Raw genomic sequence first — 25,769 nt, forward strand, 5'->3', positions numbered from 1 at the left:
GTAGATTGGGTGGGCTATTTACAGATAGACTATGTACAGCTGAAGTGATCGGTTAGCTGCTCAGATAGCTGATGTTTAAAGTTGGTGAGGGAAATAAAAGTTCAGAAGAATGGCTGGATGGGCATGAATGTGTTGCAACCTGAACAGCTACCAACTCTAAAGTTGCATGTTCAAATCTCATCCCAGACAATTTTAACTAATTAGCAACTTTGCAACTGCTTACTACTTTTTATCAACTTTACAACTACGTGTGTCCAAACTTTTGACTGGTACTGTGTATATCTGTGTATTTTTTTTAATTGGCCAAATATTTTATCGCCTTCCTTTGACATCAATGAATACATGCCACTGTAGGGCCTTCCTGGTGAAATAGAGGGATTATGGTCACCATCGCCTCCCTGAGCTGTGATCCAAACACACTGTAAAAAATCAAGCCTATATATCCAATAATGTGATCTGTTTCTAACTTCTAACCCTTCGTTCCTTCTCTGTAAACTGTTTGGTCGAAACAAAACTGCTTACTTCCAATTTACAGAAACACGAAACTGAAAGGATATTGGACGGACTGGACCAAAACTTTATTTAAAATGTTAATTACAAAATCAAACGGCAATGTGATCGTGAACACCACATTTGGTCAGAAACAGTCAGTCATGAAAGATAGTCTTTCTCGTTTCATATGGTTCCTCCCACCACCTCACTCCGAGAGCATTTTATGGTGAAAATGAAACTAGATTGCTGAACTCTCTGGAAGATGTATTGAGGTGAGCTGGTTCGCGGAAAGTATGTGATATGCTAGTAAGAATACATTAAACTTTCAAATAATAGTTTAAATCATCAAGGCAATAGACAAGTTGTTTGTTTTGTGTTTTAATAACGTCAATAGAAGCCTTTAAAATAAATTGTGAGGCTTGTTGTTAGGCTATCATTAGCATAATCGGTGCGCTCTGCATCATCAATTCCAACAGTCATATTTTCTGATTTAACTCAGTGATTGCACGTTTGCACACATGCATGATGGCGAATGTAAATATTCATAATATGCTACGTGGGCTAGAGTTACACATGCAATGCAAAAGAGTTTCAGCTTGAGATGTAGTAGCGTGCTTCTTGTTGTGTGGCAGGTTATTTGATGTAAATGAAGTGTCCTCGATGTCTCACGCTTTGTTGCTTGAAATGCAATGGAGGAAGAGAGGAGAGTCATGGCTGTTTTATGAGTGAAAACTAAATATGTACCCAGCTAGCACATAACGTTAACACTCCGAGAACCATATGCTTATTTGAGCTTGGTGAGAGCCATGGTTGACCTATGGTTATTTTGCATACAACCTTCCCATAATACAACCTTCCCACAATATTCTGGGAATAGTGCAGAATACCCAGCTAGCACATAACGTTCTGAGAACCATGTGTTTCTTAGATGGACATATTTGTACTTTAGCATAATGCTTCCTACAGGTTTCTTCATGGTTCTATTTGAAGTAATCTTCTCAAATTATCCCGAGAGGGTTAAGAAACAACCATTTTTTCTGTGGGAATTTCATTACTTCAGCATAACATTTTCTGCAGGTTTCCTTGTGGTTCTATTTAAAGTCATGTTCTCAGGACATTAAGAAACATACCATAAACCACAAGAAAACATTAGTAACGTTATAAGAATGTTATTTAAAAACTTACAGTCCTTTCTCAGCTTCAATAAAACGCTATAGCCTTGATCTTGTTAAGTGTGTTCAGGTGTGTTGGCTTCGTCCAATTATTGATCTTAATGAGTATTTGTTTCCTCTGAAATAGGGTCTGTTTGAATAGACTAAAATGAATGGATTGTATAAGTAAAGAATAAAAAAAAATATGGCATGCTAACTACATCCTGGTGGCACAGTGGAATAATATCATGAATAGGGAACAGAAGATCATAGGTTTGAATCTCACTGACCATGTGCCACAATAAAACTTTTGGGGTATAATTAATGCCTAACTAAATAAAGTTCCATGTGTCCTATCTGTGCTTGGAGTTCAAAACAGTTAAGCCAAACTAAGCTAGCAGTGTTATTAAAAGCGTTATTGAAACATGTTCTCATAACATTATTAATTATTTTCAAATAACCTATAATTTTAATTCTCAGAATGTTAATGAAACCTCCCTGGAAAACTTTCAGAGAACCATAGTAAAACATTTACTCCCTGCACCCAAACAATGTGTGTTCCCAGAACAGGCTAAATGTTTACTTTCGTTCTCAGAAGCTTTAAAAAACTTTCAGTTTTATCGGTCAGGAAACTTATGGCTTCGTTCCCAGAACCAATGAGAAAGCAAAAATGTACGGTCCCTCAACTTCCAAGGATCCAAATGTATTGCCTGGGTTTTTTGTCATACTGCTACCTGTCAGTGAAGTAAATTCTGGCAAAATGGTTAGTGAATGCCACAATAACATACCATTCCAGATCATTAATTCATTTGATAATACTGGTTCTCCTTTACCATGTCATTTTGGGGCGGCCCAGTTAAAGTTCCCCTTAGACACAGATCTAGGATCAGCCTACCATCTCCAAATCTAGGGGGGAATAGTATTATATAATCTAAGATCAGTAAAACAAGGTCAGATCTAGTGCTTTCTCTCTTCAGTGACATACCATTTACAATAAAGCATCTATTAATGTTTTTACCAACACTTGTAATGGAAGTTTATGCAGTTTTTTTTATCCTAAGGTCATTTAATTAGCATTATTACATTGGTTAACTTATCTATTATCCCATACTTATTTCAGATCCAGGCCATCTGAAAGTTTTTGACCTTTGACCCGGTGTATAAGAGGCGTGGCTGAAAACACCCTGCCAATGGATATAAATGAAGAGGTAGGTTGTGACACTTGAGGTTGAACCTTAAATATTTTCTCAATTCCTCACGTCCTCTCTCACCCTCTTCCTTAAATGCAATGCAATGGATCTCTGATGCGTTTTGAGAAAGGAGGAAAGGAGACAGAATTCAAGTAAAGACTTTTGATGCTTTTACATAGGTACAGGAGGACAGTGTCCAGATTGGAGGGAATTCATATTTGTTCAGATAGCTAGATGCTTTGCATACTGTCAAGATCGTGTAAAACTATAGCACCGCCGAGGATACCCCTTCAGGCAGACGGAGCAGAGGCTAAAGTTGTCTATTGCCCAGAGACTGAGAGGAGGGTGGAGAGAAAAGGGACTGGAAATGTCTTGAGAGGCCTCACTGCTGGTTAACTTGGTCGTCTGACCATGTTGGTGAAGATAGACAGATGATGGGCAGAGAAAAAGAGAGGCTGTTTTGGTGCCATCATCATCTGCACCTTTCTGTTACACCATTTTTGCAACTCTGCTAAGGCTGAAAAGGAGGGCAATAGCGTGGAGGCAAGCTGAGCCTGTGTGCGTGTAGCTTCCTGTTGAAATGAGCTATACCGCTTCCTGCCTTTGACTATTTTGAAGCTGAACATTGTAATAGAGAGTGAATTTAGACCGAGCTTGACAAGTGTCTTGTTACCTTGTTTGAACCTGATGAGCTAAAGTTGTAGCTTGGTTTGAGCTGTTCTGTTTTGACATGTTCTAAACACTTGTTTATAGGTAACTGATGGTTAAACGATTACATCTTAGCCTAGAGGTTAAGAGTGTTGGGCCAGTAACCGGAAGGTTGTGGGCTTAAATCCGTGAGCCGACGAGATGAACAATGTGTTGATGTGCTCTTGAGCAAGGCACTTAACCCTAATTGCTTCTGTAAGTCTGCTAAATGACTAAAATGTAGTTTTAAGATGGAGGTTTTGAGCCCTGAATGCTGATTGCCTGAGAGCTGTGGTATACAAGACCGTATACCACGAGTATGACAAAACCTTTATTTTTCTTGTTGTAATTACGTTTGTAACCAGTTTATAATAGCAATAAGGCACCTCGGGGGTTTGTGGTATATGGCCAATATACCACGGCTAAGGGCTGAATCCAGGCACTCCGCGCTGCGTTGTGCGTTTGAACAGCCCTTAGCCGTTGTATATTGGCCATATACCACATGCCCCTGTGCCTTATTGCGTTGTTGTGGTGTGGTTAGTGTTATAGTAGACCTGGGAAGATAAACCGAAAATTACCAGCACCGACATTGCCTTCCTCTTACCTAAGCATTTAGCTTACATCAGTAATCTTCTGTGCTTTAAATAAAGAAAATATACACAACGCTCCCGTAAATTGTTCAAAAATCCATTATTTGGTCAGCTTTAATCGCCTCTGCATTATGTTAATTCCTGCTATGAAAGTATCTGCCTGTCCCTTTTACGCTGTCGGCTGCTGACTCTCACTCCCTGTCCCCACTGTCCACACGTATGAGGGAGAGATGCATTCTGAGAAGCACAAGCATGTGACCGTTGATCAAAATGCTATTGTGGGAAAAATACAACTTTCAAAGATCAAAATACTATTGTGGGAAAAATACAGCTTTCAAAGATCAAAATACTATTGTGGGAAAAATAATGGTCTATACGAGATAGTAAACCTAAATCGGGTGAAGAACATTGCCCACCTTGCATGACGCGGATTCAGTCTCCTAGCTGACCGGATATACTCCAGATTCCTGTGGTCAGTCTAGATGAGGAAAGGGTGCTTAGCCCCCTCAAGCCAGCATCTCCACACCATCAGGGCCTTTACCACAGCTAACAACTCCCGGTCCCCCACATCATAGTTACGCTCCGCCCGACCACCTGAGCACTGTGATAGCACGGCACCGACCCCAGCCTCGGATGCGTCCACCTCCACTATGAACGCTAAAGAGGGGTCCAGGTGCGCCAACACGGGCGCATCAGTGAACAGCGCCTTCAACCTATTGAAGGCTCTGTCCGCCTCTGCCGACCACCGAAATGCACCGGCCCCCCCTTCAGCAGTGAGGTAATGGGGGCCGCTACCTGGCCAAAACCCCGGATAAACCTCCGGTAGTAATTGGCAAACCCTAAAAACCGCTGCACCTCCTTCACCGTGGTAGGAATCGGCCAATTACGCACGGCCTTAATGCGGTCACACTCCATCACCACCCCCGAGATGGAAATGCGATAACCCAGGAAGGAGACGGCTCGTTTGGAGAAGACACACTTCTCAGCCTTGACGTATAGGTCATGCTCCAGCAGTCTACCAAGCACCCTGCGCACCAGAGACACATGCGCGGCGTGTGTGGCGGAATAGATCAGGATATCATCGATATATACAACCACGCTCTGCCCGTGCAGGTCCCTGAGAATCTCGTCTGGCTGGAGCATTCTTTAACCCATACAGCATGACGAGGTACTCATAGTGGCCCGATGCGGTTTTCCACTCGTCTCCCTCCCAAATACGCACCAGATTATACATGCTCCTGAGGTCCAGTTTTGTGAAAAACCGCGAAATGATTCCACCGCTGTAGCGATGAGAGGTAGCGGGTAACTAAACCCCACTGTGATTGAATTGAGACCTCTATAATCAATGCACAGACGCAGACCTCCCTCCTTTTTCTTCCCAAAAAAGAAACTCAAGGAGACGGGTGAAATGGAGGGCCGAATGTACCCCTGTTCCAGAGATTCCATGACATACGTCTCCATAGCCAACGTCTCCTCCTGGGACAATGGGTACACGTGACTCCTGGGAAGCGCAGCGTTTACCTGGAGGTTTATCATACAATCCCCCTGTCGATGAGGTGGTAATTTGGTCGCCCTCTTCTTACAGAAGGCGATAGCCAAATCAGCATACTCAGAGGGAATGCGCACAGTGGAAACCTGGTCTGGACTCTCCACCAACGTGGCACCGATGGAAACTCCCATACACCTACACCCATACACCTACCCGAACACTCCTCTGACCACCCCTGGAGAACCACCCTTGTCTCCACGAAATCCTGGGATTGTGACTGGCTGGCCAGGGAACCCCCAGCACCACTGGAAACGCAGGTGAATCGATAAGGAAGAGACTAATCCCCTCCCTATGATCCCCCTGAGTTACCATGTCCAGTGGGACCGTGGCCTCCCTGACCAGCCCTGCCCCTAATGGCCGGCTATCTAAGGAGTTCACGGAATGGAGGGATCTATCGGCACCAGCTGAATCCCAGCTTGAGGACGAGTCCGCGATCCATAAAGTTCCCAGCTGCGCCTGAATCGACTAGCGCCCTATGCTGGGAAGAGGGAGAAAAATCAAGGGAAAAATTTACGTAAACATGTGACCAACAGGGGGCTCTGGGTGAGTTTGATGCTGACTCACCTGGGGTGACCGAGAAGTGTTCTGCCTGCCCTCTCGACTCCCTGCCGAGCTCCTCCAGCACCAGTCGGCCGTGTGTCCTCTCCGACCACAGCTGGTGCAGGAAGAGCCTCGACACGGCCCCCCCAACTCCATAGGAATGGGAGCGAGAGGGCTAGGAGGTGGAACTGACAGAACCCTTTCTGAACTCCAGCGGGCAGCTAGCAGATTGTCCAGCCGGATTGACATGTCTATAAGTTCCTCGAGGGAGAGAGTGGCGTCCCGACACGCTAGCCCCCTCGGACGTCCTCCCGGAGGCTGCACCGGTAGTAGTCCATCAGAGCCCTATCGTTCCACCCGGGCTCCAGCGGCCAAGGTCCGGAACTCCAACGCAAAGTCCTGCACGCTCCTCGTCTCCTGCCTAAGGTGGATTAGTCGCTCACCCGCTGCTCGGCCCTCCGGAGGGTGGTTGAATAGTGCTCCCTCGCCGAGTCTGGGCCATTCTACACCGCGTTGGCCCACTCCAGAGCTATACCCGTCAGGCAGGAGATGAGGACGCTGACACTCTCCTCCCCCGAGGGAGTCGGCCTCACGGTAGCCAGGTACAACTCGAGCTGGAGTAGAAACCCCTGACACCCAGCTGCCGCTCCATCGTACTCCCTTGGGGGCGCAAAACGAAGTGCGCTGGAGCCGGACGCCGGGGAAGGAGTAGGTGGACTTGTCGGAGGAGCCGGAGGTGAAGTCGGGAGACCACTCCTCTCCCATCTGTCCATTCGCTCCATCATCTGGTCCATCGCGGACCCAATCCGATGGAGGATGCATTCCTCCATCGATGGAAGGGGGGTGGGCGCTGCTCCTGCTGACTCCATTTGGGGTGCGGACTTCTGTAACGCACTGAGCGTGGTGGAGTAGCGCTTTATTACGCACCGGGAAAAATGTACTCGCCAAGAAACTGGGCGCACATAAACAATCGCCCAAAACCAGGACCACACCAGTCCGGAGGGAAAATCCAAAACAACCAGCACTACCACACAAAATACACAGTTGGAAATGAAATAAGCCTGCACAAAGAGCAGGCGGGCCTACCGGCTTAAATAGTCCAACTAAACCTAAACAAGAAACAGGTGTTACCAATCAGACAAAAAAAAACAGAAAAGGGAAAAGGGATCGGTGGCAGCTAGTAGGCCGGTGACGATGACCACCGAGCGCCACCCGAACAGGAAGAGGGCCCACCTTCGGTAGGAGTCGTGACAGTCGGACTATTGACCGAACTGCTGTATTTGTATCACTCTGATGGTAATTACTATTTTGAAATAACTTTAAATATTTTATAAAGTATTATTTGTGTTAGAAGGAAAAGCTATCTCCTCTCTCAGCCCACAAAATGAACGAACAAGAAGTCCTCAAGAGTTAGACCTGGCTCGAGGGGCAGTAATATCGCTGTTAAAGAGTGAGTGTGGCAATTTGGGATGAAAATTCCATAGTTCCCACTTCCAGGTGGGAATAGCATGTGACAATACAGACTAGATTGCATTTCCAGCTGAACAAAGTCTCCCTGTTTTTGTCTCAAAGAGCCCCCTGTGTGAAATTCTGAAATTATTCGAGTGGTCTGACATTTCAAAAGATGAAACCATTCATTTTAACTTGTTAAATCTTGGATTTTTTTTCTTAATTTGCAGGACTGTGACTTATACCTTGGGGAAGAAGAGGATTCATCTCACAGAGCACAAACTGACGGTCTAAAGTCTGAGCCAGCTCAACCAATGGATGCTGCCGTAGCAGGTATTAAACAGACATCTTAACAGGGCCATGTTCAGCAGGACACAACGTTGGCCAGCTTTCAGATAGACATTTATTTTGTATAAGAAACATGCCTCTCTGGGATGTAGAATAAGGAATCACGACAACTCTATTCATGGCATTTCTATCTGCATCCTCCCACATCGTTTGCGTATTGAACATGGCCCCGTACTTCGATAGCTCTGCTGGTGGTACTTGAAATGTACCTCTCTTAATTTCTTTGCAGCAGATTAGTCTGTGAGTATCAATAGCTCTAATATATACAGGCAGTTGACAACTTTGAGCAAAAAGAAACATTCATACAGTGAATTGTGATATTCTTAACAATATAATGTTAAACTTGAAAACCCACATATATAAAACCCAATCTTATGTTAAGTTAATGTGATCTTATTTGAAGTTAATGTGATAACATGTGACAACATGTGAAGCAACATGTGATGACATGAAACTGTACATGTGAAAACGTGATTTCACGTTATATATTTCTCTTGTGTTTTTTTTCTGTGAGGGACACACACACAATAACACCTTGTACTGTAGTTAGTTCCTGGGAATAGGCCATGAGACTGCAAGCTGCAGAGTGTCATGGAAACTTCCTCTCTGTGACCTAGTCATGATGTATTTAAAAGTCCCGCCAACCCCACCAGTACAAACTTTGCCTTTCATCAGTCTTAAGCATGATTTAAAGTTTGTTGTCCAACATCAAATTGTCCTTGTCATTCACAAATCTTCACAATAAATGCTTTTAATGCATTTATTTTCTCAATTTAAATGGACTGTACGTATCAAATTATCTTCACAGGGAAAGGTGCACATCCCTAGTATTCTAACGCTCAACTGTAAATTAAGACATCGACTAAGTTCCCCCCCCCAATTCATTTTTTGTTGTTGTTATTATTCTTTTGGGAAATTGATCCGCAGGGCTACAAAACGGAGGGCCGCCAGTTGCCCATCCCTGGGTATCCCGGGGCTTTACCAATCTAAAAATGTTTATGGACTAATTCAGTGACTGTCAGTGACTGACATAAAAAAATAACATTTCTAATGCACAAGCAAATAATACAAATAAAGATCCGAGGGCCTACAAAAAGGTCCTCACTGTGGCGAGATTGGCGCATTGTGTTGACTAGAATGCAGTGGTATAAAGTACTAAACTAAAATACTTTAAATTACTACTTAAGTAGTTTTTGGGGGTATCTGTACTTTCCTATTTTTATATTTGACTACTTTCAATTTTACTCCACAACATTCTTATAGGGCTCCCGAGTAACGCAGCAGTCTAAAGCACTTCATCTCAGTGCTAGAGGCGTCACTACAGACCCTGGTTCGTTTCCAGGCTGTTTCACAACCGGCCATGATTGGGTGTCCCATAGTGCGGCACACAATTGGCCCAGTGTCGTTAGGGTTTGGCCGGGGTAGGCCGTCACTGTAAATAAGAATTTGTTCTTAACTGACTTGCCTAGTTAAATAAAGGTTAAAAAGAAAATGATGTACTTTTTACTCCATACATTTCCCTTTTACTCCATACACCAAAAAGTCCTTTGGATTTCGAATGCTTAGCAGGACAGGAAAATGGTCCAATTCACACACTTGCCAAGAGAATGTCCCAGGTAATCCGTACTGCCTCTCATCTGGCGGATTTATTTTGTAAATTATGCCAGTGTTGGAGTGTGCCCCTGGCTATCCATGCATTTAAAAAACAAGAAAATTGTGCTGTCTGGTTTGCTTAATATAAGGAATGTGAAATTATTAATATTTTTGATACTTAATTAAGTATATTATTTGAGCAATTTAATTTACTTTTGATAATTATATTTAATACCAAATACTTTTAGACATTTACTCAAGTAGTATTTTACTGGGTAGGCTATAAAGTAGGCTATATTTACTTTTACTCAAGTGTGATTCCTGCAATAATGTGTGAACCTTACCCGGCTCCACAAGGGGGCAAAAGGGGGCTTAGCCCCCTCTGTTGAAACTTGTGCCCCCTCAGTTTTAGTTTTATGTTCCTATATATAGAGTAAAAAGATCCAAATGATTGAGTGACAGGTTGGAGCAAAATCTGTATCTCCGCTGCGCTGTCTCAGCACAATGACAGAGCACGCAGGGGTACAGTTCAAGTCGGAAGTTTACATACACCTTAGCCAAATACATTTAAACTCAGGTTTTCACAATTCCTGACATTTAACCCTAGTAAAAATACCCAGTCTTAGGTCAGTTAGGAATCAACACTTTATTTGAAAAATGTGAAATGTCAGAATAAAAGTAGACAACTATTTATTTAATATTTTATTTCTTTCATCACATTCCCAGTGGGTCAGAAGTTTACATACACTCAATTAGTATTTGGTAGCATTGGCTTTAAATTGTTTAACTCTGGTCAAACGTTTTGGGTAGCCTTCCACAAGCTTCCCACAATAAGTTGGGTGAATTTTGGCCCATTCCTCCTGACAGAGCTGGTGTAACTGAGTCAGGTTTGTAGGCCTCCTTGCAAGTATACGCTTTTTCAGTTCTGCCCACACATTTTCGATAGGATTGAGGTCAAGGCTTTGTGATGGCCACTCCAATACCTTGACTTTGTTGTCCTAAAGCCATTTTGCCACAACTTTGGAAGTATGCTTGGGGTCATTGTCCATTTGGAAGACCAATTTGCGACCAAGCTTTAACTTCCTGACTGATGTCTTGAGATGTTGCTTCAATATATCCACATAATTTTCCATCCTCATGATGCATCTATTTTGTGACATGCACCAGTCCCTCCTGCAGCAAAGCACCCCCACAATATGCTGCTGCCACCCCCGTGCTTCACATTTGGGATGGTGTTCTTCGGCTTGCAAGCCACCCCCTTTTTCCTCCAAACATAACGATGGTCGTTATGGCCAAACAGTTATATTTTTGTTTCATCAGACCAGAGGACATTTCTCCAAAAAGTACGATCTTTGTCCCCATGTGCAGTTGCAAACCGTATTCTAGATTTTTTTAAATGGCGGTTTGGGAGCAGTGGCATCTTCCTTGCTGAGCGGCCTTTCAGGTTATGTTGATATAGGACTCGTTTTACTGTGGATATAGATACCTTTGTACCTGTTTCCTCCATCTTCACAAGGTCCTTCGCTGTTGTTCTGGGATTGATTGGCACTTTTCGCACCAAAGTACATTCATCTCTAGCAGACAGAATGAGTCTCCTTCCTGAGCGGTATGACGGCTGGGTGGTCCCATGGTGTTTATACTTGCGTACTATTGTTTGTACAGATGAGCGTTGTACCTTCATGCGTTTGGAAATTGCTCCCAAGGATGAACCAGATTTGTGGAGGTCTACAAATTATTTTCCTGAGGTCTTGGCTGATTTTCCCATGATGTCAAGCAAAGAGGCACTGAGTTTGAAGGAAGGTACTTTTATTTTTTAATTTGTTTAATTTCACCTTTATTTAACCAGGTAGGCTAGTTGAGAACAAGTTCTCATTTACAACTGCGACCTGGCCAAGATAAAGCAAAGCAGTTCGACACATACAACAACACAGAGTTACACATGGAATAAACAAACATACAGTCAATAATACAGTAGAAAAGTCTATATACAGTGTGTGCAAATGAAGTAAGATAAGGGAGTAAGGCAATAAATAGGCCATGTTGGCGAAGTAATTACAATATACCAATTAAACACTGGAGTGGTTGATGTGCAGAAGATGAATGTGCAAGTAGAGATACTGGGGTGCAATGGAGCAAGATAAATAAATAAATAAATACAGTAAGGGGATGAGATAGTTGGATGGGCTATTTACAGATGGGCTATGTTCAGGTGCAGTGATATGTGAGCTGCTCTGACAGCTGGTGCTTAAACTAATGAGGGAGATATGAGTCTCCAGCTTCAGTGATTTTTGCAGTTCGTTCCAGTCATTGGCAGCAGAGAACTGGGAGGAAAGGCGACCAAAGGAGGAAATGGCTTTGGGGGTGACCAGTGAGATATACCTGCTGGAGCGTGTGCTGGGTGCTGCTATGGTGACCAGTGAGCTGAAATAAGGCGGAGCTTTACTTAGCAAAGACTTGTAGATGACCTGGAGCCAGTGGATTTGGCAACGAGTATGAAGCGAGGGCCAGCCAACGAGAGCGTACAGGTCACAGTGGTGTGTAGTATATGGGGCTTTGCTGACAAAACGGATGGCACTGTGATAGACTGCATCAAATTTGTTGAGTAGCGTGTTGGGGGCTATTTTGCAAATGACATCGCCGAAGTCGAGGATTGGTAGGATGGTCATTTTTCCGAGGGTATGTTTGGCAGCATTAGTGAAGGAGACTTTGTTATGAAATAGGAAGCCAATTCTAGATTTAATTTAGGATTGGAGATGCTTAATGTGAGTCTGGAAGGAGAGTTTACAGTCTAACCAGACACCTAGGTATTTGTAGTTGTCCGCATATTCTTAGTCAGAACCATCCAGAGTAGTGATGCTGGACGGGCGGGCAGGTGCGGCCCCAATCGGTTGAAGAGCATGCATTTAGTTTTACTTGCATTTAAGAGCAGTTGGAGGCCACGGAAAGAGTTGTATGGAATTGAAGCTGGGGATGATCGCGGCAGCTTTCCAATCTTTGGGAATCTCAGACAATACGAAAGAGAGGTTGAACAGGCTAGTAATAGGGGTTGCAACAATTTCGGCAGATCATTTTAGAAAGAGAGGGACCAGATTGTCTAGTCCAGCAGATTTGTAGGGGTCCAGATTTTGCAGCTCTTTCAGAACATCAGCTAACTGGATTTGGGTGAAGGAGAAATGGGTGAGGCTTGAGCGAGTTGCTGTGGGGGGTGCAGCGCAGTTGACCGGGGTAGGGGTAGCCAGGTGGAAAGCATGGCCAGCCGTAGAAAAATGCTTATTGAAATTCTCAATTATTGTGGATAAATCGGTGGTGACAGTGTTTCCTACCCCCAGAGCTGTGGGCAGCTGGGAGGAGGTGCTCTTTTTCTCCATGGACTTTAGTGTCCCAGAACTCTTTTGAGTTTGTGCTACAGGCTGCAAATTTCTGTTTGAAAAGGCTAGCCTGTGCTTTCCTAAGTGCCTGTGCATATTGGTTCCTAACGTCCCTGAAAAGTCACAGGGGCTATTCGATGCTAATGCAGTACGCCACAGGATGTTTTTGTGTTGGTCAAGGGCAGTCAGGTCTGGAGTGAACGAAGGGTTCTACATTTTTTGAATGGGGCATGTTTATTTAAGATGGTGATGAAGGCACATTTAAAGAATAACCAGGCATCCTCTACTGACGGGATGAGGTCAATATCCTTCCAGGATACCCGGGCCAGGTCGATTAGAAAGGCCTGCTCGCTGAAGTGTTTTAGGGAGAGTTTGACAGTGATGAGGGGTGGTAGTTTGACTGCAGACCCATTATGGAAGCAGGCAATGAGGCAGTAATCGCTGAGATCTTGGTTGAAAACAGCAGAGGTGTATTTGGAGGGCAAATTGGTTAGGATCAAATCTATGAGGGTGCCCATGTTTACGGATTTGGGGTTGTACCTGGTAGGTTCATTGATAATTTATGTGAGATTGAGGACATCAAGCTTAGATTGATGAATGGCCGGGGTGTTAAGCATGTCCCAGTTTAGGTCATGTAGCAGCACAAGCTCTGAAGATAGATAGGGGCAATCAATTCACATATGGTGTCCAGGGTACAGCTGGGGGCAGAGGGTGGTCTATAGCAAGTCGCACACCTCCAATTGACTCAAATGATGTCAATTAGCCTATCAGATGCTTCTAAAGCCATGCCATAATTTTCTGGAATTTTCCAAGCTGTTTAAAGGCACATTCAACTTAGTGTATGTAAACTTCTGACCCACTGGAATTGTGATACAGTGAATTATAAATGAAATTATATGTCAGTAAACAATTGTTGGAAAATAAAGTAGATGTCCTAACCGACTTGCCAAAACTATAGTTTGTTAACAAGACATTTGTGGAGTGGTTGAAAAACGTGTTTTAATGACTCCAACCTAAGTGTATGTAAACTTCCGACTTCAACTGTATGTGTAAAGGTGACATGGAAAGTCACTGGGGCAGATAGGTATGATTCCTTTTGGTTTCCATAATTTTTTTGGGGAAAGGCACACACCTGTCTATAAAAAGTCTCACCGTTGACAGTGCATGTCAAAGCAAAAACCAAGCCATGAGGTCGAAGGAATTGTCCATAGAGCTCCGAGACAGGATTGTGTCAAGGCACAGATCTGGGGAACGGTACCAAAAAGAATTCTGCAGCATTGAATTTCCCCAAGAACACAGAGGCCTCCATCATTCTGAAATGGAAGAATTTTGGAACCACCAAGACTCTTCCTAGAGCTGGCTGCCCAGCCAAACTGAACAATCAGGGGAGAAGGGCCTTGGTCAGGGATGTGGCCAAGAACCCCAATGTTCACTCTGACAGAGCTCTAGAGTTCCTCTGCAGCTTTCCACCAATGAGGCCATTATGATGGAGCGGCCAGACTGAAGCCACTCCTCAGTAAAAGGCACATGACCGCTCACTTGGGGTTTGTCAAAAGGCACCTAAAGTCTCTCAAACCATGAAAAAAAAGATTCTCTGGTCTGATAAAACCAAGATTGAACTCTTTGGCCTGAATGCCAAGCTTCATGTCTGGAGGAAATCTGGCACCATCCCTACGGTGAAGCATGGTGGTGGCAGCATCATGCTGTGGGCATGTTTTTCAGTGGCAGGGACTGGGAGACTAGTCAGGATCAGGGCAAAGATGAACAGAGCAAAGTACAGAGAGATCCTTGATGAAAATCTGCTCCTCAGCACTCAGGACCTCAGACTGGGGCCAATGTTCACCTTCCAACAGGATAGCGACCCTAATTATACAGCCGAGACAACTCAGGAGTGGCTTCATGACAAGTCTCTGAATATCCTTGAGTGGCCCATCTCTGGAGAGACCTGATAATAGCTCTGCAGCGACGCCCCCCATCCACCCTGATAAAGGCACACCAAATACAGGGTTGCCTTTAACAACGTACCGAGTAAAGGGTCTGAATATAAATGTGATATTTCATTTTTTACATTTGCGAATGTATAAAAATGAACCTGTTTTTGCTTTTTCATTATGTGTTATTGTGTGTAGATTGATGAGGGAGAAAAAACTATTGAATCAATTTTAGAATAAAGCTGTAACTTAACAAAATATGGAAAAAGTGAAGGGGCCTGAATACTTTCTGAATGCACTGTGTAGTTTCTTTATAAATTGTATTTTTTAAATATTTATTTTTCTATATTACAATCCCTACCATTGATAGGTTTTGATTTCCATTTCATTTTGAATAGCCATGGAGTGGTCTTGGTTTCTTGAAACAGTTATCAATGTATGTATAGCTTGTTGACTACGAGAGCTACTCGTCTGCCTTTTAGTCTATTGTCTTTGAAGATGGGTACAGTACTTTGCGTCGTTCTGCTATTTCCTTTGGGAACGGATCGTTCAGGCCTTTTTGAAAGCCGGCAAGTTTTTTGCCCCGGCTTTTAACCAATATTTCATCTTTAAAAGGTGCGAATTTGGCAATGATTGGCACTTGTATCGATGCCCTAAATTTGGTCAACAGTATCGCCTGTGATCTGCACCGCTTTAATCATGAATTCACCTGATTTTCGTGCATTGATCTAGTCTGTATAACAAGTTCTCTTAACAACAGCTCTCTTTTTTTAGGTTCATCGTCAGCTTCGATAACATTAACTGTACCCTTAAACTTTTTAGTTTATTTTTCAACTGTTGCGGCTTTCTCAACACTCATTTCAAGGCTCGCCTTCATCTCTTGTATCAAATCAAATCAAAATGTATTTGTCATATGCGCCGAATACAACAAGTGTAGACCTTACATTGAAATGCTTACTTACAAGACCTTAACCAACAATGCAGTTTTAAGAAAAATAAGTGTTAAGTAAAAAATAGAAAAGTAAAAAATGTAAATAACAAATCATTAAAGAGCAGCAGTAAAATAACAGTAGCGAGGCTATATACAGGGGGTACCGTGGTACCGGAGTACCAAGGACCAGTCAATGCTCGGTAAGCACAGAGAGTTGGCTCAGGTCTCCAACCTGACTCAGCCACACTCCCTGTGTGCCCCCCCAAAAATGTTTTGGGGGCTGCCTCTCGGGATTCCTTGCCAGCCGTGTTCCCTCATACTGTTGCCGCTCCGCCTTAGCTGCCTCCAGTTCCTCCCGTGGACGGCGACACTCCCCAGCCTGCCTCCAGTTCCACCCATGGACGGCGATACTCCCCAGCCTGCCTCCAGTTCCTCCCATGGACGGCGATACTCCCCAGTCTGCCTCCAGTTCCTCCCATGGACGGCGATACTCCCCAGCCTGAATCCAGTTCCTCCCATGGACGGCGATACTCTCCAGCCTGAATCCAGTTCCTCCCATGGACGGCGATACTCCCCAGTCTGCCTCCAGTTCCTCCCATGGACGGCGATACTCCCCAGCCTGCCTCCAGTTCCTCCCATGGACGGCGATACTCCCCAGCCTGCCTCCAGTTCCTCCCGTGGACGGCGATACTCCCCAGTCTGCCTCCAGTTCCTCCCGTGGACGGCGATACTCCCCAGCCTGCCTCCAGTTCCTCCCGTGGACGGCGATACTCCCCAGCCTGCCTCCAGTTCCTCCCGTGGACGGCGATACTCCCCAGTCTGCCTCCAGTTCCTCCCGTGGACGGCGATACTCCCCAGCCTGCCTCCAGGTCCTCCCGTGGACAGCGATACTCCCCAGCCTGCCTCCAGTTCCTCCCGTGGACGGCGATACTCCCCAGCCTGCCTCCAGGGTCTCTTACCATCCAGGAACTCCTCCCATGTCCATGTTAACCGTTAAAGTCTCAAATACATGTCATGAAACTATAGACACAGTTTGTTACGATAAAAAAAACATTTACAACAGATATAACTGGGTTCAGCTGGATTTGACTGAATAAAAGTATGGTTGACACCAATGCAATGTGTTAAGCAATAATGGAGGGGGGGGGGGTGATACCAGACGCTCAACAATAGACCAACAGGCAGCTCTGGGAAACAGATGAACATTTATGAGAAGTCACACCCTAAACCTCGTCTTGACATATAAATTATATAAATGCAGAATCCAGTGGGGTGAGAACTTGGTTTGAGCTTTTCTCTGCATTCATCACACACAGTGACACAGTGCATCCAGTTTATGAGACCAGGCTGTCTACACACAGTGACACAGTGCATCCTGTCGGTACTTGTCATAACTCTCCTGTGACTGTTAGAAGGATCAGGTTACAGTGGGTCTGCTCTACAGCATGCTCTCTCTCTCATAGAGGGGGAGAGCAGGTCATAGAGGGGGAGAGCAGGAAGTCGGCTGTAAGTCGGTCGTAAAATACGCTGCCCCTATGCTCTGTAGTGTTTGAGATTGGAGTGTAAACTGTGGAACACAGAGAGACCTTTGGACATGAAAAGTTTGAATAATTAAACAATATTTCTATTTTTGAGAATGTGGGAGTGGTGTGGACACTTAAAGGACAGTCATGATGAGTGTTTCATTTGGTGATCTCATGAAGGACAGGAAACCCACATTACTGTATCTGTTTGTGTACACTTTTCAAATATCAGATTTACATATAGATGTTGGATAAAATTAATGAGTAAATATTAAACTATTTGTGAAAAAATGTAACGTGATGTTAACCTTCTAAATGAGAATTGTTCTTCATATAAAAGTTTTAACTAGGACTCACTCTGTGTGCAATAATAGTGGTTAACATGAGCCTAAAATTATTCATTTGGCTTTGGATGGTGTACAATACACCCAGTCACTACAAAGATACAGGTGTGCTTCCTAACTTAGTTGCCAGAGAAGAAGGGAACCACTCAGGGATTTCACCATAAGGACAATGGTGACTTTAAAACAGTTTAATGGCAGTGATAGGAGACTACTGAGGATGGATCAACAACATTATAGTTACTCCACAATACTCAACTAAATGACAAAGTGAAAAGAAGGAAGTCTTTACAGAAGACAAATATTCCAAAACATGCATCCTGTTTGGGTATGCTTGTCATCAGGATAAAAAGAAACAGAATGGAGCTAAGCACGTACAAAATCCTAAAGGAAAACCATGTTCCGTCCGCTTTCCAACAGACACTGGGAGACAAATACACCTTTCAGCAGGACAATAATCTAAAACACAAGGCCACATTCAACGTCAAGACGACGTTGAATGTTCCAAAATGACCAACTTAAAGTTTTGACTTAAATCTATTTGAAAATCATTGGCAATACTTGAAAATGACTGTCTAGCAATTATCAACAACCAACAAGACAGAGCTTGAAGAATGGGCAAATATTGTACAACCCAGGTGTGCAAAGCCCATAGACTTATCCAAAAAGACGCACAGCTGTAAGTGCTGCCAAATGTGTTTCTAACATGGTATTTACTCGGGGGTGAATACTTATCTAATTAAGATATATTAGTGTTTTCTTTTTCATAATTCTTTGAGGCTCACAGTATAAGCCAGATAATGATAATTAGACCGGCCCACTGTGCTCAAAATGGACCAGCTGGCATTTTCTCGAAATGGCAGATGGCCAGTCTACACCTGTTCTGATATGTCATCTATAAAATAAGAGTTGTGCTTTACAGATTGAATAAAAAAAAGATTTATTAAATTCACCTGATCAAATATCTCTATCTTTCCCCCCACAGAAACCCACCTGGAGAGCTTGCTGCTGAACCTGGGGTTGGAGCAACACTACACAGAGAAGCTCGCCCTGAGCACCGTGCTGCAGATCGATGAGAAGACCGTCACAGATGAACCCGCTCAGACTCTCTCAGCCCTACCATGGACTTTCTTGAAGAGGTTAATGATGGTTAATGTAACAGCTAGGAGTGTGAAATGTACCTCATCAGGAGGCGAGGAAAGTTGTGATGCTTCATTTTGCAACATAGACCTAGATCTGGATAATCTTGTTGATAACCTGGATTCTAGTAATGTTGTAAACCCCTTAGACGTTGTTACTGCTCTCTTTCTGTGCTCTAACGGTTTTCTGCAGCAAGAGATGGTCTTGAAAATGTCAATGTGTCAGTTTTCTGTGCCCCTGCTTCTCCCCAATTGTGACACAAAACAGTGCATGCTGATGCTTTGGGCAATGCGAGACATTGTCAAGAAGTTTAGGCCTCATTCATTGTCAGACCCAAGAGGATTTGTTGAAGACAGAATTGTTCTCTCTGACCTCCCCATGGTCTCTTTTGTCAGATTGGGTGAGTGCTCTGTGTCCAAGTCACAGATTCTGAACAAGCTTCTGAGTAATCCCCAACAGTATCACGACACGTTTGTCCACCATGACATGGAATGTGGTGATAGTCCAAGGAGGATATCCAATGGATTAGTTGAGATAAGCTGGTACCTTCCCTGTGGGAACAAGAACATTGACATCTTTGGTGAACCTGTCGCTGTAGCTAATCTGAGAGGGGACATCAGTTTGTTTGAGACCCAGTACTCCTTTCTTTGTCAGACTTCCGCAGCAGTCTTTGTGTTCTTTGACAACCTGGACAACAAGTACAAGCTACTGACCAGCCAAAACACCAAGGCACAGCTGTTTCTAGTGGGTAACCTACAGAGCAAGAGCTTCAGCATTGATGCTTTGAAGAAAACCGCCAAAGAGCTAAACTTGAAGACGAGCAACGTCATCCTGAAGAACAAACAGATGAATGATGCAGACTTTGTGAAGAAGCTGCAAAACGCAGTTGGTCAGGTGATCAAGAGTTCAAAGTCCAAAATGCCATTGGAGCAGATGGCTGAAGTGGCACACAATCTTGGGATCTTGGTTGACGAGGACTGCCAAGAATGTCAAAGTGCAAAGCAAAATGCTGATGCAATTACTTCAAACATACATGACATACCACAGTATAAGGAAAGTCAGCTTCCCTTGCAAGGACAGGTCTGGAAGGAGCTGGCACGTCTAGAGAAGGAGGAATGCAGACTGCGGAAAGCTGGGAATCAGAACATAGAGATGTATAAAAGTGATCTCCAAACACAGAAGATACAACTCAGGAAAAAGCAGAGAAACTATGACATATCAGGTGCAATGTCTTGCTTCATAAATGCAATGTCAAGCACAGGGCAAGAAAGGTCCTACTTCTTGAAATGGATGCGAATGAACCTGGACAATCTGTCTCGTAGAAACTTGTCTGGCCTCAGAGAGCAGTACAAAGAGAAGTGCCAGAACTCCTCTGAAAACAAAGAAGAAATTGCAGACCTTGACAGACAGATTTCAAACAGTTCTTTGGGAACCGAGCATTTCCTACGTGAAATGGGTCAACTTTATGAGTCTTCTGTCTTACTCAGAGAAACTGATGTGTCACGGCAACAAATGCAGAACCTGCCCAGACTATGTGCTGAGCTGCTTCTGGATGGGTTTCCTCTGGAGCTGGTGGACGGAGACGCGTCCAACATACCTCTGAGATGGGTGAGTGATGTTCTACATCAGCTCAATGTCTTGGTGCAGCCGAAGAACAAGATCCTGGTGGTAACCGTTCTAGGTGTTCAGAGCACAGGAAAGTCCACTCTACTGAATACAATGTTTGGAGTGCAGTTTGCAGTCAGTAGCGGCAGATGCACAAGAGGGGCCTTCATGCTTCTCATCAAAGTCAAAGACGACTTCAAAAAGGAGCTGAACTGCGATTTTTTAGTGATCATCGACACAGAAGGACTGAAGTCGCCAGAGCTGGCACAGCTGAATGACAGCTATGAACACGACAACGAGCTAGCCACTCTAGTTGTTGGACTGAGTGATGTCACAATTGTCAATATTGCCATGGAGAATTCGACCGACATGAAGGACATCCTTCAAATTGTTGTCCATGCTTTTCTTCGAATGAAAGAGGTGGGAAAGAAACCCAAGTGCCAGTTTGTCCACCAGAATGTGGCAGATGTCTCGGCACACGACAAGAACATGAGAGACCGGAAGATGCTCTTGGAGCAATTGAACGAGATGACCCAGGCAGCAGCCAGAATGGAAAAAAAGGAAAAGAACAAAAGCTTCACAGATGTGATGGAGTACAACCCAGAGACTGGTAACTGGTACATCCCTGGACTTTGGCATGGAAACCCTCCAATGGCACCTGTCAACGCTGGGTACAGCGAGTCTGTCTACGAGTTCAAAAAGAACATGATCAAAGTTTTCCAGGACTGTGAGGCCCCTGGGAACATCATGGATTTTCTGGAGTGGACAAAAAGCCTTTGGAATGCTGTGAAGTATGAAAACTTCATCTTCAGCTTCAGAAACAGCCTGGTGGCTGATGCCTACATGAAGTTGTGCGTTGAGTTCAGTAAGTGGGAATGGTCATTCAAAAAGCACATGCACACATGGACAACAAATGCTGAAACAAGGATTTCCAACTTTGGGACAGTTGCGATGAAATACCAGATGGACAACATGAGGGATTTTCACAGCAAATTGAAAATGGAAGCCTCAATGGAACTTATCAAATGGGAGAAGACCATTCTTGACAACCTGACCAAGTACTACGAGCAGACAGAGGGCCATGTCTATCTTGTGGAGAGATACAGAGAGGATTTTGCAAACAGCACCAAAGGTATGAAAAGGGAGATGGAAAACTCTATAATGAGTAAACTGGAAGCTGCTTTTGAGATTCGAAAAGGAATGATCAAGCTTGACACAATAAAGAAGAACCACACAGCCGTGATGGAGAAAAAAGTGCTGAGGTTGCTTGAGGACTGCAGAAAGAGTCAATCTCAGTGGTCTGAGCAGGACCTTGATAGAGAATTTGAAAAGGTATGGGAGGAAACCGTGTATGAGCTATCCAACTTTGAAGGATTGAGGCCACAAGATGTTTTGAGTGATGTTTTCAAGCAGCTTCGGTCTAACATGGTGCAGAAGGGAGGTTCAGTGAATGAAAAGCTGAACCAAGTGAAACTTAAAGATCATGGAGAAGAACCCTTCATAGTCACTCCAGAGGGGTTTTTCAAGAAACTAGTAAAGGAGTTTTACATGGATGAGCACACAAGAAAAACCCAGGCCATGGCAGACAAACTGATAGCCAAATGCAAAGAGTTTGTGTTCGAGAAGGTCCAAAAGAAAACAGACTACCATGACACATACATACAAGAGATTCTGCACATGATTGAAGAGAAGCTGGATGCCAACAAAGAACTTGACATAAGCCTCAAATTTGAACTGAACATCAAATTGCACATTTGTGGGTTTGCAGCCAGGACCTTCCAGAATCTGCATGAAAAGTTCATAACTGACAATAATCCTCGTTTGTGCCTTGAACAGTTCAAAGATAAATACTTGGAAGACTTCAAAGACTTGATCAGTGGACAAGATCAGTGTCAGAAGAAAGCTGAGCAGTTCACCACCCTGTGTCTTAAACCAGCAGTAAAAGCCTATGTTGCCAGTTCCCTGGGTCCGGAAATTGTTGATGTAATGCTGACGGGACAGAATGCCTTTCAATTCAGCTCTCGGGCATTTTTCCAGTACTCTATCTTGAAGCAACTACTGTCAGAATTCAACTTTGCTAACTATGTGAGCTACATTTGTGACTACGAAGGCTTTGTCAAGAATTGGATTTTGGATGAAACCTTGAAGCGCTTCTCACAAGGAAACAAAATGTTTGAGTTGGAAGACTGTCAACTCAAAGGGATCATCAGTGTCATCACTGAGGCAATCACAAAAGCACAGATGAATGAGATGGGCAACATAAAGGAATTCATTAAGGACATATGCAGCCTCCTAGGAGAGAAGCTGGTGCTTCCCCAAGATGCGTTGGAAGCCACCATGATCTTCAACAATTCCAAACAGGAATCGTTTGTCCACTGGCTTAAAATATCTGTAGGGGATATGGAACAGTCGCTGAGAGAAGAGTTCCAAAGAGCAAAGGATGTGAAAACGAAATTGGAAAGACAGAACATCAAGCCACAGAACGAGCTGTTCACAAAAGTGTTTGGCTGTGGGATGCAGTGTCCATTCTGCAAGGCACCGTGCGAGGCAGGAGGAAAAGCCCACATAAACCACTGTGCCTCAATACATCGACCAAAGGGACTTGGTCGTGTTAGGTTTGAGGGCTCAAGAAATCTTGTCACTGACATCTGCTCCTCTTCAGTGTTCAATGATACCGCCTTCAGATGCTATGAAACACGTGGACAGTGGCATCCTTACAAGAAATACCGGGACATTTACCCTGACTGGCTTATTCCTGCGGATTCCAGCATACAGGCCTCGGACTACTGGAAATTTGTGATGGCAAAATTCAACAAGCACTTTGCCGAAGAGTATGGTGCACTGCCTGCAGATATTCCCCCTGCCTGGAAATGGATCTCAAAGGAACAGGCAGAAAGAAGCATAAAAGAGTCTTTTAGCATCAAGTGATATTCTCTAAATTGCCTCAAAGAGCAATTGCCTTAACTTGGTTTGACTGAGTCCCGACACATCAATACTTCTCAAGAGACTGCATGGAACATTCTTAGATTAAACACCAAACAAGTGTTCTTAGTTTTCAGTCAAGACATGGGCCCCTGAAATCTACCAATAAAAAAAGCCATGGAATGGTGGCTGGTATGATAATCTGTCCTGCACTTGGCCTTAGATACTTGTCTGGCCATATTGTGGGTTTTATTTGCTATGCTGGAAAGCAATTGATTAAATAATGAATCCTACTGTGAATCAGTCTACCTAGGGTACTAGGCTCTGAGGCTAAATCTGTTTTTAAATGCTTAAGAACTTCACTTCTGTAAGTAAAAATAATTCAAGTTTCAAAATTGTACATGTTCATTGCATTTTATTCATGCCTTATACGTTTTGGGAGTCAAAATGTTCCTATATATATTTCAAAATATATATATTTTGGTTCTTATGTGGTGAATAGGGTTAACATTTTCATTTAATTTTGTTACGGATCAAACCACACATTGTTACCCTATTACTGATGTGATTCAGTCAAGTGTTGAAAAGGATCATCATGCTCTCTGCGCTTTTAACGGACCTCTGAGACTATCACAGTGCAGGTGCATTTATACAGAGACTTGATTACACACAGGTGGATTGTATTTATCATCATTAGTCATTTAGGTCAACATTGGATCATTCAGAGATCCTCACTGAACTTCTGGAGAGAGTTTGCTGCACTGAAAGTAAAGGGGGTGAATAATTTTGCACGCCCAATTTTTCAGTTTTTGATTTGTTAAAAAAGTTTGAAATATCCAATAAATGTCGTTCCACTTCATGATTGTGTCCCACTTGTTGTTGATTCTTCACAAAAAAATACAGTTTTATATCTTTATGTTTGAAGCCTGAAATGTGGCAAAAGGTCGCAAAGTTCAAGGGGGCCGAATACTTTCGCAAGGCACTGTATGTATATATATATATGTATATATATACAGACTAACTCAAAACATTTCTGGTAAAAAAAAAAAACGTACGTTTTCACCCCCTATTATTATTTCCTCCATGGCTCAAGGCAAGGGGACGTCAAAAAGCAGTTTGGCTCAGCTCAGTCGTCACTCATGATGAGGAAGGACTTTGCAGTTGTTTCTGATTAATAAACAATGCCATGCTCTCGCCCCGAGGAGACTTAACACATCTTTACTTTCGAACAATTCATTCTACACCATTCTATCGAATGCAAATTATGTCTTTATTGAGACAAATAACAGATTACATTTTTCCATTGACACTTTGGGAAACTCAATAAACAACGACGCCATTCTGGAATTAGACTAACAATACTCCGCCTCTCCATCACCAGGACTTTACAGAGATAGGCTTCAAACTCAGTAGAATTTACTATCCACAGATAAGGCTGAGCAGCAGCTACTCCGCAAGCTCCGTTTTGTTTACGAGCATGGAGAAAATGCTGGTCGACTTCTAACTCATCAATCAAGTGCAAATCTGCCTCACTCCCTCAAATTCACAAAACTTTGGGTGTTTTAACAGTTAGTCCCATTGAAATGAATAATACTTTCAAAACATTTTACTAAGATTTTTACACATCAGAATCACCTGAAGACGATTCCATTTTGAATGATTTTCTTGACAATTTGGAAACTTCTACCATTTAGTACAGAGAAGAGAGAGGAAATTGATCAACCTTTGCAGTTAGAGGAGATTATTAATTATATTACAGCAATGCAAAGTGGGAAGTCCCCTGGCCTAAATGGCTACGCAATCGAGTTTTCTTACAAACTGGCACCTCTCCTGCTTGAAATGTTTGAAAACGCCCTGGACCAGGGTGGTTTTACCCCAAATCCTGACAGAGGTGTCGATCACGCTTTTGTTAAAACCCGGCACAGATGCATCTGAGTGTGCCTCATACAGACCGATCTCACTGTTAAATGCAGATGTACAAATTTGACTGAAATTGCTCACCTCTCGAATAGAGTCTACTATGACAGACATCATCTCAACGGCTCAGAATCGGTCTATTAAGGGTCGCCACTCCTTTTCTAACATTCAACGTCTGCTTAATGTCATACACTCTCCTGCAGTAAATATCTCTTTAGATGCGGAGAAGGCATTTGACAGGGTAGAATGTGAATATTTATGCTCTGTACGGGGAAAATGTGGCTTTGGTGCAAACGTCATTTCCTGTGTCCGACTGTTGTACTCATCACCCAAGGCATCAGTACTTACAAATAAACTTTGTTCACAGTATTTCCCATTATCAAGGGCCAGACGCCAACAATGTCCAATGTCCCCTCTGTTATTTGCCCTGGCGATAGACACCCCTTTTATTATGCTAAAGGTCACACCCTCAATACGTGGTATCTACAGATGGGGACTGGAA

General features: G+C 43.5%; 1 protein-coding gene across 3 annotated transcripts; it reads left to right on the forward strand.

The window, feature by feature from the left end:
* The first annotated feature begins 640 nt into the window (after window positions 1-640).
* LOC115138001 (up-regulator of cell proliferation-like) lies at window positions 641-24,209 on the forward strand. Of its 3 annotated transcripts, none has more exons than XM_029674381.2 (4): window positions 641-798; window positions 2,764-2,851; window positions 7,879-7,981; window positions 18,669-24,209. In XM_029674381.2, exons 2-4 carry the CDS (start codon window positions 2,834-2,836, stop codon window positions 23,354-23,356), a joined length of 4,809 nt encoding a protein of 1,602 aa, XP_029530241.2. In that variant the 5' UTR covers window positions 641-798; window positions 2,764-2,833; the 3' UTR covers window positions 23,357-24,209. The 3 variants fall into 3 exon arrangements, with proteins under 3 accessions (XP_029530241.2, XP_029530240.2, XP_029530243.2); XM_029674380.2 differs by having other exon boundaries at window positions 641-764; XM_029674383.2 differs by having other exon boundaries at window positions 760-783.
* The last annotated feature ends 1,560 nt before the right edge of the window (window positions 24,210-25,769 follow it).

Source organism: Oncorhynchus nerka, linkage group LG12 (genome assembly GCF_034236695.1).
Source record: "Oncorhynchus nerka isolate Pitt River linkage group LG12, Oner_Uvic_2.0, whole genome shotgun sequence".
NCBI lineage: Eukaryota > Metazoa > Chordata > Actinopteri > Salmoniformes > Salmonidae > Oncorhynchus > Oncorhynchus nerka.